The sequence below is a fragment of the Nasonia vitripennis genome, chromosome 1, assembly GCF_009193385.2.
Source record: "Nasonia vitripennis strain AsymCx chromosome 1, Nvit_psr_1.1, whole genome shotgun sequence".
Classification (NCBI taxonomy): Eukaryota; Metazoa; Arthropoda; class Insecta; order Hymenoptera; family Pteromalidae; genus Nasonia; species Nasonia vitripennis.
Genome location: NC_045757.1, coordinates 3,794,322 through 3,813,212, shown reverse-complemented (window position 1 = coordinate 3,813,212; position 18,891 = coordinate 3,794,322). Strand labels below are relative to the sequence as shown.

General features: G+C 46.0%; 2 protein-coding genes across 4 annotated transcripts in view; one reads left to right on the top strand and one right to left on the bottom strand.

Moving 5' to 3' along the window:
- Positions 1 to 10,725, top strand: part of LOC100117170 (ras-related protein Rap1) — a 24,998-nt gene extending 14,273 nt beyond the window's left edge. For 2 of the 3 annotated variants that reach the window (XM_016988805.3, XM_032596968.1), the window contains exons 2-5: positions 1,781 to 1,839; positions 6,877 to 7,175; positions 7,851 to 8,132; positions 8,212 to 10,725. In XM_016988805.3, the coding sequence (XP_016844294.1) occupies positions 6,993 to 7,175; positions 7,851 to 8,132; positions 8,212 to 8,301 (555 nt within the window). In that variant the 5' untranslated portion in view covers positions 1,781 to 1,839; positions 6,877 to 6,992 and the 3' untranslated portion in view covers positions 8,302 to 10,725. The remainder of the gene's footprint in view (positions 1 to 1,780; positions 1,840 to 6,876; positions 7,176 to 7,850; positions 8,133 to 8,211) is intronic. The other variant, XM_001608171.6, reaches the window with a different exon arrangement.
- Positions 9,277 to 18,891, bottom strand: LOC100123964 (carboxylesterase clade I, member 1). The gene is made up of 6 exons (XM_031922047.1): positions 18,519 to 18,891; positions 16,556 to 16,829; positions 14,122 to 14,231; positions 13,501 to 13,812; positions 12,906 to 13,429; positions 9,277 to 12,817 (listed from the first exon to the last, which is right to left on the bottom strand). Exons 1-6 carry the CDS (start codon positions 18,759 to 18,761, stop codon positions 12,292 to 12,294), a joined length of 1,989 nt encoding a protein of 662 aa, XP_031777907.1. The 5' UTR covers positions 18,762 to 18,891; the 3' UTR covers positions 9,277 to 12,291.

Genomic DNA, 18,891 nt, shown 5'->3' with positions numbered 1-18,891 from the left:
ATTACCTCGTTAGTACCTATAGCTGCGATGATGGCGCTTGATTTGCTTTTCAAATTTCCCGCCGTGCATCATTGCGTGTACACGTATAACGACATCGAAGAGAATCGAAAAGAAACAGCTTTTCCAATGTCCGTCAGAGCGTGTCGCTCGCGATTTCGGCGGGAAACAAGAGTAGAAGGCGGAAGACGACGGGGCGACGGCGACGCAATGCTAATGGCGTTAAACGGAAGTCGAGCGGAACGCGTCCGGTGCTAATCTTGCGGCTGCAGGTTCATAGAGCCGCTGTCACAAGGCGCGCCGTCTTTTCCTGCCTCTGACTTTTCTCTCTTTACTACTCTTTGTGTGCTGGGCTCGTCAGCTCTCCAGTACGTCTTATCGCGGAGTGAATTTTTCTCCTAGAAGCGGAGTTACTTACCGAAAAAGTTCCTCGAGACGTTTAATAACGACGTTAAAAGACCGCGAGAGAAGTAGGTCGCGCTTGATTGATCATTTCAGAGCCTCTGCTGTGTGTCTGTGTGTATTAAGTATATTTCTTTCGCCTTTGTATGCGCGTGAGCCCCGTTTGTAACTTCGTACGTAACAGACCGTGACGGCGACCCTTGGAATTGCGAATCAACGAAGAAGAATTAAAAAAAAGAATTCGTATAATTCGTCATTGCTTTCTTATATCCGCGCGCCAAAGTTATTAGCCAAAACTGAAGCTTGTATAGCAGCACCGATGACCGATCGATCCCCAAACCTTATACCCACACACACACGCACACACACACACACACACACACTCAGACGTGTATACAACAGAGTCGCGAATCGATAGCCAGTCGTAAATCGCGCGTAATTTACGTCCCCTTAAAACTCGCTCGCGCTATTTATACCCTCTGCAATGATATACGATTACGTAGAGAGATAGAGAAAGCATTTTCATTTTTTTTTTGTGCTTTGTTTCATTCTTTCCCACACACCTGACCCAAATCGACGACCGACACGATTTTTTTATTTCTCTCTGTCTCTCGCGCGCGGGGGAGATTTTTTAATTACTTTCCATTTCAGCTGGTGGCCATCTCCGAGAAAAGGGAAAAATGTGTGTGTCGTTTGTCTCTGAAAAGAGCGCTGGCGCTGACTGACTTTTTTCGGTCGTCACCGCGCGCGGATAATGGAAGCTCTCGGCCCTTTTCTTTGAATTACACGCCCCGCGAATACGAGATATAAAAGCGCTGACTGCCTACACTAGCGCCCACGCATTGTTCGCAGATTGAAAGGACGAGAGCTGACCTCTGTTCGAATACCGTATAGGGAGGGAAATATTGGTATATTTATTGTATAAAAAAATAACCCTCGTTATACGGAGCCAGCACCGTGTAAGAAGAAACTTTTCGTCACGATAGCAACTGGCGCTCGATTGGTCGATTTTAGAGTGCAACGAACTACTTACATGCTTAAAGATGATTTAACGCCGCGGAAGAGTCTTCCACGCGATTTCCTTCGGCCTGGCTTTCTTCCTTATCAGCCGGCTGATATTTCGCCGCGCGAAATAAAAGGCTCTGGCCCTTGCGTCACACTCTTTCTGCGACACAGTTTTTTACTATAGGCTACGAGCTCTCCCTCTCTGATGTCCGACGCGCACTTTGCCGTGTGTGGGAAGCTTTTTTAGTATAGTGGCCGAATACACTGTAACTTACACGAGCTGCTTTGAAATCGGGTGTAGGGGGTTGTGGGGTTTCTGCTTTACCGACACACTTTTATCTTTAATCTAATCGTTCAATTTTCCCTTCTGTTGCAGGTAAGCCCCGAAATCCTCATCGACGCTATTGCTAGTCGACAAATCCCTGTCGGAAATTCGTAAGTTTTAAACGTCCAGCTTGGATCAGGGGGGTCCGATATCGCGAAAACTGAGTTGTCAGGGACAACCGATCGCCGCGAACTCGAGACAACAATCGAACTTGTCAGTCCGTAACGCGAGACAAGTGCTTTCCGAATTGATCCACAGTCGAGGACGTGCCCGGGGATAAACGGTTTATAAAGGAAGTTTACCCGACGGATTGCCGTCCATCACTCTCGTCATTGTTGTTGCTGTTACTGTTTCGAGTCGCCGATTGACGGAAAAGCAATATTCCGTGTCTCTTTTTTATATATATATATATATATATATATATCCTCTTCCGTCATCCTCTTCCGCAGTTTCCACTGCATTGGGGGTGTATAGATAGCTGCAGGACGTCTGCATGCGATCGCGGGATTATCCGCTGGAAAATAAATTCGGAGAGATATATAACTGCAGACGCTCCAGACGCCGTGACACCGTTTGCCGGCCCCCAATCAATAGCGCTTCCTTTAAACTCTCTTTTTTCCGACGATAAGACCGCTGCTTCCTGAGTGAATTATCGTTGCCGTCTCTCCAATTTTTTCTTCCCGTCAGTTTGTTCATCGCAGTTATCGTTGACGATTTTGCAATTAGAATCACCGCGCCATATTCAAAAAAAGAGCACATAGTTGGTAAAAGTTCTCTTCTAGCTATTTTCCTGTGGCAAATTGAATATCGCACACACCAGCCTCGTCAACAGATGCTTGTTAACGATTTCTCATTGCGAGCATCATCCCTCTCCCTTATACAACAGCACCGGTTTATACGTATAACACACGCACACAACTTCCAGCCGCTGCAGTTTACATCGAGGTTTAAACTTCGAGGGGATGTATACCAGCGGGTTGTTAAAAAGTTGGAGCGCCGGGATTAATGCGGAGCTTTGGGCTAATCGATTCAGCCGCTCTCGAGAGCCGTGTACGTATATACGTTAGGATTTCACTCAAGAGAGAACAAAGTCTTCCGCGTATATAACAAAATTTACATCCAGGTTGGACTCTCAACAAACAGCACCTGCTGCTTATATATCCTCCTTCCGAATGAATTTATAAAAGCTATCGCTTATATAGCAGCGTAAAATGTGGCGCGATCGAAAATTTTACATAATTGAATTTTAGTGACCGAACGGAGCTAGAAAGAGAGAGAGAGAGAGAGAGAGAGAGAGAGAGAGAGAGAGAGAGAGTGGGAATGTCCAGCGAAGCGTCGAGAGCCGCGCGCTCGATGGCGCGGAAAACGACGTTTTTAGCTCTGTTTATTCGCCGGATCACGCGCGCACGCAAGGATGAATTTTGATAGGGGAGCAAATAGAGCGTCGTGCGCTTCACGCTTTGGTTTCGAGGGAAAAAAACGAGGTGGACGACTATTCGAGATTAACATTTAGCCCACCTTCCAAAAACGAAGCAGCCGCTCTTTTTTAAAGGAAAAAAAAAGGCGTAAAACCGTTTCTAAGCAGCGTAGAAGCACCTTATCGCCTCCACATACGGCCGGCAGTATCGAACTTCACTCTCGACTGCGGCCGGCAGCGTTATCGCGCTGACCTCTCTATTTCTCTCTCGGCAGACCGGATTTAGGGCGCAGCAGCAACGCCGCACACGCACACACACACACACACTCGTGCGCCTGCACTATACACACACTAGCTCCGGCTAAAAGGGGGCGGCTATACTCCCCGTCTCTCTCTCTCTCTCTCTCTCTCTCTCTCTCTCTCTCTCTCTCTCTCTCTCTCTCTCTCTCTCTCTCTCTCTGTGGTCGAAACACAAGGCGGCGATGACAACGCTGTGCCGAGGCGCGCAGGGCAATCAAGTGCGGTAAGACTCGCTCGGCCAGATATAACGTATTTACCTTCTTGCTCTCACAAAGCTGCCGCTATCCTGCGTAGTATAGACATGCTGATCGGAAGCTTTTTTTCTTCTTTATCGATTCGACCGACTATACACACACTTTTCGCAGCTGCGATTGCCTCTAAAAATATTTGCAGGTCCGTATAATCAAGTGTGCCGCTGCTGGCCTACTTCTTCTCGTTTTCTTTTCGCGCGGAACGTACGTACCTTGTATAAGAGCGACGAGCGTTTAATAAACAATTTCGCCGTAATAACGCTCGTCTCTAATTATGTAAGTTGCGCTGCGCTGCGGATATCTGCGCTGAAATTTCCTCGGGCTTTTCATTAAATCAACTCTCTCGCGCGAGCTCTACATCTCGACAAATTTTAATGGGCAAACTTGCAGGCCTGCCTGCACACTCTCGTCGCTCCTTGCAACTCATTAGTTCTCGAGAGGAGAGCTGCCGGTCGGCCTTTTTGCTGCAGCGACAGCAGTCGAAAAACTGCTTTAATTTCAGCCGCCGCGTATTATACGCACACGTCGCGTCGAATGAATTTCAAGCTTGGCTTTCGTCATTGTTAATTAGGCTTGAGTAAGCCTCCACAAATGAGAGACTGTGTGTAGCGCGTTGCAGTGGCACATGGGCGTCGTGTGTGCGTGTGTGTGTGTGTGTGTGTACGATACAAAGGCGCGACGAGAGAACAATGCCTGTATTATGATATCATTGATTAATTCAAGCGCCCCTGCAGCCGCTTGCGTGTACGCGCGAGCTTACGGCGGAGACGCTTTTCCGCGCGAGGATCGAGCTTGGTTTTTATTTTTTATTGAGATTTTTCGCGAGGTAATCTTCGTTTTCTGCACTGACATCATGGATGCTGCGTCTCTCGAATAACCGATTGCGAAGAAGCTACAATAATTCATAATACCGTAAAAGTCACTCTCATCATTCTCGCTTCCCCGTAACACAGAAACGAGCGAAGCTCAATCCCCTGGAATGCAGCAGTCCTCGCATCTCTCTCTCTCTCTCTCTCGTGTGATAATTGAACAATTACCAGAGGGCGTTATCGCTCTTAAACCCGGGCTTCTCGTCCCTTTGATCCGCGACTCTCCCATAGCTCGAATTATTCGAATTCCGCGCGTCGCCTCGGATCATCCGATGATACTCCTATACGCATACGCACTCGCGAAACAATGCAGCGTCCGCGAGTACAATTTCCCTCGATTAAACGATCGCTGAACTCAACACACATCCATCCCTCGCGTATACCTATTATTAAAAAAAAAAAAAAAAAAAAAATCCGTCTCCTCGACAGCGAAGAAAGTCACTCATGTACACACATCCATCATCATCCCTCCAATTTTTCATCCCCTGTATACACAGAGCTCGCGGCAGCGACTCGTGCCAACGTTGCAATCCCGGCGTCCAAACATCAGCGGCCAAGTCTGGAAAAGGGGAAGAAAAAAAAACACACACATACAAACCCGAGGCGCTTTATTTTCCCTCCTACCACAGCAGCCGCCGCTGCTGCTGACCGTAATACGGAGGAGCCGCGCGCGCCTGTATTAAACGCTGGAAATGGGTCAGGAAATTCGTTGCGGCTGAGGCTATACACTGAGAGAGAGAGAGAGAGAGAGAGAGAGAGAGAGAGAAAAAAAGCTCTCGACCCCGTGACGCGCGCGCAAAGATTGCAAAGCGAGTTCTGGCTCGGGCTCAAAAATCGACTCTCTATCCCTGTGCACTTGTTGCTATCGACGTGTGTGTTCGCTGCTTCTCTCGATTATCCACTGGAATTAAAGCTAACGCTGGATCGGATCTTATACAAGCAGCGGAGCAGAGAGAGAGAGAGAGAGAGAGAGAGAGAGAGAGAGAGAGGGAGAGAGAGAGAGAGAGAGAGAGAGAGAGAGAGAGAGAGAGAGAGAGAGAGAGAGATTAGGACGTTCAGCACACACACACAGAGGTTTGGAGAAACGGACTATCGTTTCAACGACTCGTTATATTGTTCCTCGTTTTAGAGATTAATTAAGCCGTTGCGCAATCGCCGGTACTTGTTATGTTACGCGTTGTATAATACGTCCCCTCATCTCCGATCGATATATTTAAAGCCGCTGAGGCCTGCGGTGTAATTGTTTATCCGCCGCCGCTGCCAACAACTATTCATCGGGCGCATTCTTCCGAAATTAAAATACTTCCCCTCTCCGCTAAACCCGATGCTGCTGCTAAATGAGCGTATCGACGTAAACTTTGTTGTAATAAACGAGAGCGGAGAATGAAAAAAAAAATATTCTGCGGAAGAAGGGGGTATATTATTATATTACCATCGGGACCGGACGCGCGAATTTCAATGCGACTACGCATGTGTGACGTCACGCCGAAATTATACTCGAGGCGTCGCACAAAGAGGGGATTAATTATGCATGATGTACGCGGCACAGCGGAAGGATACTTTTTGGTCGCATACGCGTCGTCGTCGTATTGACTGATTCATAAGTAAGCGCCCTGAAGAGAGAGAGAGAGAGAGAGAGAGAGAGAGAGAGAGAGAGAGTATTGTTTTCGTCTTGACGACCGGTGGCGCCATCTGGTATTTCGAACGTTCGTAAATTGAAAATTTGGAGGATAATTTAAACTATCCTTGTGTTATACACGAGAAGTACTTACCGCGAAGAAGCGAAGGTCCTTGCGCGGATTCGAGCTTTTGAACAGTCGCACTCAGTAAAGTAATTGGACTCGGGGAGCTTTCGCGTGATTGAATGAAGGAGAGCCTTCAGCCTCCCTTGTCCCAGATCCCGAGCTACGCTGCGGTCCATTAGGCAGCGGACCAATTCAAAAACCAGAGAGATACATCCTGATGTAACGTTGAAAAATTTTTCGATTTAGCTAATGACGCGCGGCCGAGTATGCCGGAACTTTTCAAACTTTGTCTCAAAGCGCGATTCGAAAAGACACGCGGCTTCCACTGTGTGTAAATTAAACAAGTTCGCGAGGAGAGCCATTATTTACGCTCACTCGCGCGCTAATTAAGAAATGATAATTAAAATGGAATACTTACCCTCCGAGGGTACACGACCATTAGCCGAAATGAAGAAACCAGCGCGCGCGTGTAGACCCGAAAAAGTGTTTAGACCTAAATACGACGACCTAATGTACACGCATACCTAATATCAAACTCAGCATCTTCTGTTTGTTCTATTTGCAGAGTCGTCTAGCTGAGAGCAGAGGGTGGCGGTAACGCCGCTGATCAGCAAGAAGCCAGAGGCAAAGCCCGTCGAGATTACACACGAATTTCTGCCGTAGTAGAAAAACACAGAGAAGATGCGCGAGTACAAGATCGTGGTGCTGGGGAGCGGTGGCGTCGGTAAATCAGCCCTGACCGTCCAGTTCGTCCAGGGGATCTTCGTCGAGAAGTACGACCCCACCATAGAGGACAGCTACAGGAAGCAGGTCGAGGTCGACGGCCAGCAATGCATGCTCGAGATTCTCGACACCGCTGGAACGGTGAGTTTGCGTTAGCTAGTGATGAGATGGGATTGGATGCTGATATCGATCCGGGGGAATCTAGGCGCGATGCCTTAAATTTTTCAGACGCTTTCTCGGAGAAAACGTTATTACTCAAAAGTCGCGATTAAGGGGGTGCCGATCTTTCATTATTCCTGTGACACTGTTTTATCGACCGTGCGCTGAATAATGGAGTTTGGCGCATTTTTATATAAGTGAATTGTAAAGTTTATCGGTACGTTGTTTCAGTTCGCGGTCGATAAAGCAGTGTGCGCGAGCCCCTTAAAAAATTTTCTCAACGTTTCTCGACCTGCTAATCCAGAAAGTACATTAAAGGCGCTTTGAAAATCAGGGCAGCTCAAAGCTCTCGCGAGCTCATAAATAAGGAGGGAAAAGTCTTTGAGAATGAACTTTGGCCAAGAGAGAGAGAGAGAGAGAGAGAGACCCGTGGGATCATTTTTAATACGAATAGCTTCCAGCGCTTGGCTACACGTCATATAACCTTACGTAAGCCGTGTGCGCGCGAGTCAATGTCAAGCCCGCAACGTTCATCCATCATCGGAGAGCTCGGCTGTAATTTTTTTCGCCGTACATATAACCGGGACGGGATAATACTGGTTTTCCGATAATTTAATGAAAAAAAGACGTTGCTAATTTTACTCTGTTATTTTGCAGGAACAATTCACGGCCATGAGGGATCTGTACATGAAGAACGGCCAGGGCTTCGTGCTGGTCTACTCGATAACGGCCCAGTCGACGTTCAACGACCTGCACGACCTGCGGGAGCAGATACTGCGGGTGAAGGACACGGACGACGTGCCGATGGTTCTCGTCGGCAACAAATGCGACCTCGAGGACGAGAGGGTGGTGGGCAAGGACCAGGGCGTCAACCTTGCCCGGCAATATAATTGCGCGTTCATGGAGACGTCGGCCAAAGCCAAAATTAACGTTAACGATGTCAGTAATATATTATATTTTACTAAATGAGATTTTTTTCTCGCACAATTAATTAACCCCTTCGCATCTCGTTTTGCAGATCTTCTACGATCTGGTACGGCAAATCAACAAAAAGTCGCCGGAGAAGAAGATGAAGCAGAAAAAGAAATCGCTGTGCATAGTGCTGTAAAGTAGCGACCGGGCCTGTGCAGCCGTGTCTTCTCGCGTTCAAAGAGGATTAAAACAAAACCTGAGGCAGAGATAAACAAGCAGAGCAACAAGAGCAAAGCGAAAAAAAGTTATAAACAAAACGTATAAAAAAGTTAAATAAAACGAGAGGGAGGGTGATCGAGGATACCAGTGTGTCGGTTGAGGGTTTTACACCAAACATACAGCCAGAAAATAAGAGAGAGAGAGAGAGAGCAAATGAGTGGGAGGAAAAGATAAACTTGAACTGAAATATCACAACCGAGACGAGGAGAGTATAGAGGGTGAGAGAGAGAGAGAGACGGAGCATAGACGCGACGAACACTAGTTGACGACGAGAACTACCCAAGGAACACGGAGAGATAGAGCGAGAAAAAAAGGAGTGCGGGGATTAAGAGAAAAGAGGGCACGAACCGGGGGAAGGCTGACTGCGACGATACCGCGCGCGATGGAGAGATAAATAACCACGAGAGCGCAGATCTGAAAGATGCGCGCGCGCGAGTTCGCGTCGTCGGAAGCCGACGAGAGAGAAGGAGAGAATGTGAGGGAGAGAGTGAGACAGCCGAGCACTTGGGAAGTTTTACGAATACTTGTATATACACACTTCTGTCCGGCGGTGGCGCGCGAGCACAACGGCGCACAAACTGACGAGAGAACGGAAAAAGGGAAAAACATACACTGACATACACGACCCATCATCCATATACAGAAAAACTTTACACGCGGCTACACTGACACGCATACACGTCGCGGCCACGTGCGCGGACCCTTTTGCGTTCTCCTCGAGAATATTCTTTTCATTACTCTTTTTTTTATCATTATTAATATTATTATTAATTACTAGCGGGCAAGAGATATTAATTCATTAGGATGGAGAGCTGATGAAATCGCATGCGAGAGAGAATATGAGAGAGTGAGCGAGAGAAAAAGGGGATACTAAATTTTTTCGAAGGACGGAACGTGCTCGATCGCTGTGCTGTAACACAGTGACAGTAGTAGCGGTGTTATTCGAAGCAAGATGCGATATGATAATAATAAATTCGCGTGATAGACGGAGAGCAAGAGTGTGAATGAGTGTCGCAGAACAGTGCGAGAAAGAGAATGAGAGTTGACAAAAACGGGGTAAAGCTAAGCAAATGAATACAAAAAGGGTAAAAGACAAAAAAAATGTTCATAAGTGCGCTTGCGCGGAGCGAGACCGCAAACGCAGTCGCGCCCCCCAACTCTATCAACATCGCGCGCACCTCTCTTATATAATATAATAATTATACATAGACGATACATACCATGAAAAAAAATGATGATTATTATTATTATCGAAGCATCAAAATATTCATAAGTTATCGACCGTTTGTTTCTCAATCAATATATGTTTTTCTATATCTCTCCGTATTAAAAGCAAATAATAAAAATTCAGTAAGTGTTGAAAAAAAAACAATTTTGAATTATATCGTACTCGGTGTCCTTCCCTGATACCCCCCCCCCCCCCCCCCATTTCGCCCTCAAACCCTCCGAAGCAAACACTGAACCCCTCGATGAAGGCTTTCGTCTAGCGAACCTTAAGTCATATACTTGTTTAAGTGCCTTTTTTTTAAAGAAAAAATGAACAGGAAAAATAATGAAAGATTTTTGCGTGAGATCTTTTTTAATACTTTGGTAGTTATGTAATGAATAGAGTTTTTTAAAAGAATTCATTTGAAATTGTATTACTATAAGTATGTAGGGTTTAAAATTGATTTGCATTTTTTCTTTTTGTAAGAAAAATCAAGTGGAATATTAACATAGCTCAACAAACGTCTTTGCTGGGGACAAAACTACGGAACTAAGCTTTTTCTAAGGATCGGAGTATTAGTTTGACTTTGAATTTTATATTAAACAGTCTACATTGTAAAATAGAACAAACATTGTGATTTGCTAAGGTCTCTACTTAATTTCGCGTGAGGCAAAATAATATGACAATGAAAAAAAAATCACCTATTGTGGATACAAATAAAAAAAGTCTTCAAATTACTGTGTAGATGAATTTTGATGTTTTGCGTAATCCCTGTAATGACTTAAACCTTGAAATTGTAAATTAAGACACTTCGATTTCATATAATCAGTGTAGCGAGAAAAAAAAACAAGGGTACTGGTGGAACAAAAATTCATGGAACCCTGAGTACGTTTAGAAGTCACATTAATCGCATTCCGAATAGATTTGTTAGTAGCAATGTTTGTATATTATTGTAAGATTTTCTTGTTTCTCATCTTTGCGCATACGAGTTACTTTAAGCGCTACATTATTATTATTAATTATTATTAATATTATTATTATATTATTATATTGCCTTTGTATCAAGAAAAAGTTTCATAAAGTTGACGTCGATGCAATCGGTCTGTCGATTAAAAAATACATTTCTCTTTTGAATCATTGGTTTTATTCACGAAACATCAAACTGTCTAACAAACCTTACAAGAAAGTCACAAACAATAACAAAGTATACGTTTATCACCTAAAGAATTTATCTTTTATCGGTACGCGTAATTCAAAGAAAAGCTCAATTACACATATCTCTTTTTACATTATCGTTTTCCTCTAAAAGAATATCAACTAACAATTCAATGATAAAAGAAAGCGACGAGTAGTCATACTTACAACTAAATTATATTTTGCGAAAAATGCGAGTAAATTTTCTTAAGAAATGTAGAAAATTCCTTCGTGATTCTGCTATTTGATAGACTCTAATAGAAAACCTCACTCTTTAATATTTATCAAAATTGAGATCTTGAAAAGATTGCTTTGAATTCACTTTCGCGGTCTTTCAATTCCAGAGAGCTGTGACATATGACATAACTTTGTTTCATTGCTTTCATTTTCCAAATTCATCCAATACTCCAAAAGGTATCGCGACAATTCGCATCTCTAAATTGTCACGTGGGCGGTACAATTAAAAATATTACATATTTGGAGAGTAAACGCTAGACAATAAATATTTGTATGTATATATAACGAAGTCGAAGAGCAAATTTCCGTTTTGAAATTGTCGGTATAACGACGTAGCTATCAGTAGCCGTTCTCATTGTCAAACAATCCAATTATAATTTTCCTTCAGTATACTTATATCTTGACATGTCATAAATGTGATCCAGCACTTTGGAACCGTACATCGCTAAACAACACCTAGCTACAGGCAAACCTCTGCATCGGATATACTTCCAGAAAGTTAGTTTAACAAAACCGCATAACTATTAAGTTTATAATTATTGTGTAAGTGTTAAACCGCAGGATAAATGCGAGAAATTTTTTAGAACTAACGAAATAACGAATCACTGTGTATACTGACTCGGAAAGCAATTTTTACGATCACGCTTATAATACCAATATGCCGAAATTACAACGTTCATGTGTATAGGGATCGTAATTTTATTTCGCCCCAACGATGTGTATAAAACGTAAATATCTATATGATTTATATATATAAATATATTTGTCAAAAGAGGTGAACGGAGAGAAGAAAAAAATATCAGGCCGTATGTAATAAAAATTGCTATCTCGAGATGCAGAAGTTTTATTGTAGATCTCATTCGAATTCCTTGTGCACTAAACCTCGACTCTCGCGAGTCTCAACAAACGCTTCATTTTTTTTTTTCTCATTTACAAGTATGTATATAACAATCCAAGTCGGCTGCTTCGCGTGCGAACGACTTGATCCAGCCGCAATCGATAAAAAAATATGTTTATGCGCAGTGAACTATCCAAGACCATCCGTTGAAAACTAAATCTCGCGTCAATTTAGAACGACGACATCTCACGCATTCCACAAACGACTCGGTCCGCAGCTCCAAAAATCGGTTCGATTATTGTCTTGAGTTGTATCTCCGAGCGAGCCTCCGATTCTCAACGGAGTTCCGCTCGGAGACACAGCTCGCGGAGCAACAACGTCTACCAAAACTCCAAAGATCCATCCGTAATAATTGTCAGCGGAATCGCAGCTCAAACGAAGCCCTGATCGGCGAAGTACTTGAGAGCGGTGACGATCGCGGTGACGATGAAACCGGTCGACCTGGGCAGGAACTCTCCCATCAATCCCGTCAGCGAAATGGCTCCGCTGGTGACGTTGCAGCAATTGTTGGTGGCAGCCTCGAGGAGCAGTGGGTAGTACTCGTTCCAGAAAGCCAGAGCCTTGAAGTCCACAGCACCGGGATCGCTCATGTCGATGTTGCGCTCGATTATGAGGATCCCGGGATTCATCTCGGTGTGCGGTTCCCACTTGATGGTGTTGAGGCTGGGGTTGCCGGTTCGAGCGAACGTCGAGAACATGGACATCATCATGTCGGACATCTTCTTGTCGGCTGCGTTCCACTGGGTGGTGGTGCCGGTGGCGTAGGGCAGACCCCAGACAAAGGGCTGCTCGAGCAAGTGGGGCACGCCTGCCCATTCCGGGACGTCGCCGCTCACCGACGCAGTTCTCGCGCGATAGTCGAACCTGTAGACGAACGCCTTGGTCTGCGACGGATGGCTGTGGAAGAGTTAGGTTCGTTATATTCTGCGATCTATAGGAAAAGAAAAAAAGAAAGAAGAAAAAAAAATCGACCGACATCTCTCACCTCGAAACCTTAGCCGCCAACTGGATCAGTCCCGCCGCGTAGTTCTTCTCCGTCTGCAGGTCGAGGTATCGGTCCCTCAGTACCCTGGTGTCCTTGGTCGGCGGATGCGGCTTGTAGAAGAAGGTCACCGCATCCGACACCAATTCCGGCCTCAGCTCGCAAGTGCTGTTCTCGTCCGGAGCCACGACGGCCGCGTTGATCTCGTCCCGTATGAAGCTCTCGAACTGGTGCATCTTCAGCCGGCCGTCATCGTGCTCGGAACCGAGCAGCTCGACGAAAGCCAAGGCCTGCTCGTTGTTCGTGTAACCGGCTACGAGGGGCACCGAGTAGAAGTCGTCGTCGCCGACGTCCCGGGGATGCTTCGGGAGGAAGGGGCCGTCCGTGGAGTTGTTGGTCTCGGCGTCGACTATAGGACCCCAGGTCTCGATGAAGGCCGACTCGCGGATCAAGGTGTCCAGGTCCTTGTTCCGCAGGCACTCCATCAGGTCGGAGGTCTTGCGGAGGCAGCCGAACTTGTAGGCCACCTAGCGTTAAATCAGGATTGAGTGTCGATAAGATATCTCGTTTAATTTCCATTAAAAGATCGCTATTATACCTGGTCAACGACCGGAAGCTCCTCCTGCGGAGTCCTGACCGAGTTGATGGCATCTCCGCTCATAGCTATAGCCTTCGAGAACTTGGCCCTACTCAGAGGACTCATCATGTGCAGACTGACGCTGATGGCCCCTGCGCTGTGACCGTAAATAACGATGTTCTTCGGCGAACCGTCGAACAGCTCGATGTATCTCTTGACCCAGTCGAGCGCGGCGATCTGGTCCAGCATCCCGTAGTTCCCCGGGGCCTCGGCGTCCGTCGTCGTGAAGAATCCCAGGATGTTCAGCCGATAGGCCACCGTCACCACCAGCACCTGCAACGCGTACAGTGTAACTTTCGTCATTCCTCGTAATACAAGTCCCAGTTCACGCTGGAAATCGATTAAAAGCTACAGGCCTCGGACCTTCGGAGACGTCGTCGCGGATCAGCAGCAGTAAATAAATCAAGGGGAAAAGGCATCGCGTGTCCCGTCGCGGAAATCGCAATTTGACACGAGCCTATAACGTTGAAAACGTAATGGCCGAGGACGTCCGAGCGATGATGTATGGCTCAAGGATCGAACGATTATCACTCCTGCATGTATACTTTCGCGCGCAAAAGAAAACGAGGAAACGAACTTGACCTTCTGCTTGGTGACGAAGACCGAAGCGTCCCAAATGGCTGGAGTGCCGCCGTTGAAGTCACCGCCGTGGAACCAAACCATCACCGGCCATCCCTCGGCTGGTCGATTGCCTGTGTGAATAAATTAACGCTGATTGAGAGAAGATTCTTTTTGTTTTTTAGCTCTGCTTATATATATATATATATATATATATATTGCACACCGCACGGGTATACAGAGATATCGATCCGCGCGTGTCTCTCTCTCTCTCTCCCGCTGCTTTTTTAAGGCTGATTAAGGCCGACGTGTGTGGCATCAAGGTCAAAAGCGAGGATTCAATTATTCAAGCATGGGTTTTTTTTTCGGGAGATCGTTAGCTCCGACTCTGCGATACACTTATACGGTCAATCAATCGGGAAGACGGGAAGCTAGCTGTTAAATCTATTTATGCTCGTTTCGATTATATGCAGTTATAAATAAAAGTTTAACCCAGACAGTACGCGTGGATAGGCCAAGTCGGCCGGTCGACGGGTGCGAGAAGTGTCGAATAAAGCGCGCCGGCTAACCGCTCGAGATTACGACCGAAACCTCGTGGACGACATATAAGGCTGCTTCTATATACATACGAAGCACAGTTTGATGTAGGATGCCGCGAGTAAATAGCCACTATATATCACCACGCAATCGCAAGAAGGAAGAGTTTTGCGTTGGTTAAAAAGTCGATACTCATAAACACGGCAACGATTTTTCGTGGCACACGTTCAAATGTATATAGGTAAGGACGATCGTGTCGATGTGACACAGTTCTTTTTTTTTTTTTTTTTTTTTCTCTCCCTCTCGAACCGCGTCATTATCGAGTTTCCTGAGAGCCGAGCGTTTGTTCGATAAAAACAATGGCTTTCTCGCGGTTGTCGCTATAGACCATCGCTTCACGAGTCACACCGGTATAGCCCAATAACAAGACAGCTGCAATAACCGATCGCACGCCTTGACCCTATATATATATATATTCCCCCTATACACAAGTCTAACACGCGCAGCTATACGACGAGATAAAGATCCACACTGAGCCAATCGGTGGGCCAACTCGTAGGTCAGCGGTTTACGCTCGGGCAGATCGACACCGAACGATAACGTCTTGTTAAATTCGCCCGCGTACACGCAAGACTTTCGATTCGAATTTTTCAACTTTTCCAAAACGATACAGCCGCGAAGGTGTTTTCCCTTTGGAAGGGAGTGGCGGGGGGTGATCGCGTGTTCTCTCGTTTGCGGGACCCCGTAAGTACACGGAGTTGCAGTCGCGGATCGATCGCTGTAGGGGGTTGACTACTGCGCTGCAGTCGACGTTTTCGCGGGGGTTGCTTTTGTTTTGCTTGGGAGAGAAAGAGAGAGAGAGAGCTGAGCCAACGAACTTTTGGAGGTGACGAGTATTTTATTTTAATTTTTTTTTTTTTTTTGAGAACGAATTGATCTGAATCGACGAGGAATAAATAAATTTTAACAGTTTCGAAACACTTAAAAATCACAGCAACAAAGTCTCAGGCGTCGAAATTCAATGTCCTCCATGGCCTCCCTAAATCTCTTCCACCCAATCTTTCGTCTCGCCGACTAATCACCCCGTCGCCCATACACACACACACACGATCCAAATGACGAATGATTTCCGTACGCGCATAATCACCCCGCGTAACTTCCTCCTTCTCCTCGTACACGTACAGGCAACTTTCATTAAAACTGAACTTGAGCTCGCTCTCTCAGCGATATTGCTTTGACATTGCGTGTGCTCTCTCTCTCTCTCGAAAAAAAAAATATATATAAATCCGCCTAAAAATTCATCATCGAAAATTACGATCGCGAAGTAAGATTATTCCACGACAGGGTAATTCCAGCCACCCCTTTTTTTTCATCCTCGCAAACTTCCGCTAATCTCGATCGAGGAGGGCGAGATAATTCGTCAGCAGCCCTGTGCGCATTGTTCGCATGGAGGTGTATACTTTTATGCAATTAAAAAAAAAAAAAAAAAAAAAAGGGACAATCTCTCGACGATCGCCATAGAGGGAAATCGCGATTCGGTAGGCTATACGTGTGCAGCTCGTCTATAAGGTCGATAGACGTCCTGTGCGGGGGTGTATAGAGGCGTTTTCGTCATACGTGGTCGAGGTCGTGTGGCGCAGGCCACTTTTTCTGCAAATTCGCACGTTCGCGGCGAGTTTAATTTACGAGCCACTCGTCAGCGTATTTCAAGTCACCGGTGTGTATATATAGCGTTGTAGCTGGATTTTCTACGAATTTGGTACTCGTACAGAGAGAAAAAAAAAATACAAAATTGCTGAAATTGAATATACACAGTATAATTGGACTGACTCATTCTCGGATCGTTAAAATACGCTTCGGAGTACTTTCGCAAACAATGAGTGTTATACAATTTTCAATAGAAAAGAAAAAAAAAACTCACTGTCAGGCACGAAGATATTGAGAAACAAGCAGTCCTCGCTGAGTCCGGGATTAGGCAGATTCTGCGGCAGAAGCTTGAGAAAGTTTCTCTCGTGAAGCTTCCGTCTCTCGCTGATCTGTGGACAGGACGGACCGAAAAACGAGGCATTTCTCACTCCCGTCCAGCTTGGCAAGGGATCCGTCACCGGCGCCGAGAAGCGCAGTTGACCAATCGGTGGCTGGGCGTACGGTATCCCCAGGTACTGGATCACTCTCTGCGTCCTGCTCAGGAACACCTATGAAAGAGACATTAATTTTTTTTTTTTTTTTTTTTTTTTTTCAATTTTTATTTCAGACAGTTCTGGCGCGACCTCGATGTCTTAATCTACACCTCGGGGTAAAGTGGATTACGTCAAAAGTCTCTCGAATGCAGCAGCAGTGGGCTTATCGTCGACTAATCATTACTTATAGCCTTCGTGTCCGGTGCTGGCTATTCCTTGGTGCACTCGATTGTATGGGTGATAGCGATCGAGGCTGGCCTGATAGTGTGTGTTTGTGTGTGTGTGTATGGGTGAGATTCGTCAAATATTGCAGCGTCAGCTGTATGCAGATCGTCGAGGCGATGGTTATTAGGGAGTTGATTGGATTTTCTGATGAAATTTATTTCTCATCTAATCGAGTTAGTTTGAAAGTCCGGGGTGTAATCGTAAGCGTAATACTTTTTCGATCTAGAATCTATTCCGAGACTCCTCGATTTAAAATCGAAGGTCGAGAAGTTAACGACAATTTAATAGCGCCTCTTACAATCAATCATCCATAGCCTATAGATACTTCGATTACCATACACCTACACCCGATTCCATCCGAACAAATCACCATCGCGATAAAAAGTTCAACGTCCAAAACGAGCACACAGCCCCTTCGTGCGAGCGCAGCGAGCAGAAACCTCTATGCAATCGCGCGTTTCCAATTTTCTCGCAAATGCGTTCGTTCTCGGAACTTCACCTTACGTGGCTCGAATACCATCCAACGTTCTCATCCTCCCGTTGACAGGAGCAAATTTTTCCCTCGTTTTATTATTCGTTAAATAAGCGAACGAACACACGTGTATTAAATTGTTAAAAGATCGGGCGCTGTATAGCCGACGTCGATCCGTTTAGAGGCTAATTTCACGGGTGTAAAAGAGCCTTTTGGAGATATAAACCTTGGAGGCGAAGGGGGAGGCTTTTACAAGCGCCGATGAGATAATTTTTATGCGCGCGCGCGCGCGAGGATAGAGATAACGATTGAGGTTGTAAAATATAAATTAAAAAAAACATTTCATTCCGACCGCACTCGACTCGTTCAGATCTCCTCTCCAACGCCGTTGTGGAATATTTTCGCACCTCAGCGAGCAAATATCTCTCGCCGTGCATAGATAGCAAAAAAATAAAGCGCCGATAAGCGACGAAGCGAAAAGCCTGTCCCGTCGTTAAAATCACCGGGAGCATTTCGTTTGCCTCGCGGCTGCGGTGCGCTGCTCGCGGAGATTTCGATTTTGTTTTTTTCTCCTCCACGCCATCAATTTTTTATAGCTTCCGCTTCGATTTCACGAGCTTTTCGGATTGTTAAACGCGACGACATTTCACGGCTCGTGTGTCTCCGTTATTAGGATAATTATTCGACTCGTAGTACAATCTAACTTTTAAATCGTTCTCTTGTAGGAAGAAACACAAGGCGCGACTCTCCTGAGAAAGAACGTGTAAAAAAGTATGTCACGCATGTGTACACGCGAGAGAGCCGCGAAAATTATTCGGCGCACGATATCGTTGTCAACACCCACGCGCGCGCGCGCGCGCGGCTCTCTCTCTCTCTCTCGAGAGTTATTATTTTTACCGTATATAAAGCCCTGCGCGCAGACATCCTCTGAGAGTATAGGTGCAAGAGATTATATTTGCAGATATTTGCATATCGACCGGGAAAAATGTTCTCCAAAATAGACCCACCTCCTTGCCGACGATGGTCCCCTGACTGGGCAACCTGACGGTGAGCAAGTCCCTCTGATTGGCGCCGCCTTGCCTGGCATGTGTCCTCTGAGCCCCGACCTCGGACGCGAGCAGGAAGACGTCGACGACGAGGAAAAGAAGAAGACGCCTTGGAGGCGTCCTGGTGTTGTAGTGGAGCCTCATAATCCGTCCACGACGGCCCGGCACCGACTGGCGGCTGCTCGCGTGACTGCTTGGATCCATACCCTTTTTCCACGGAGGGAGAGTAGGGGTGTGGTTTCGTGCGCTGCTACCGCTTCTGCTTGCTTGGCTGGGTCAGTACTGCTGTTGCTTACCCTCGCTCTTGGCTCTTTTGTCACACAGTGAGCCTGTG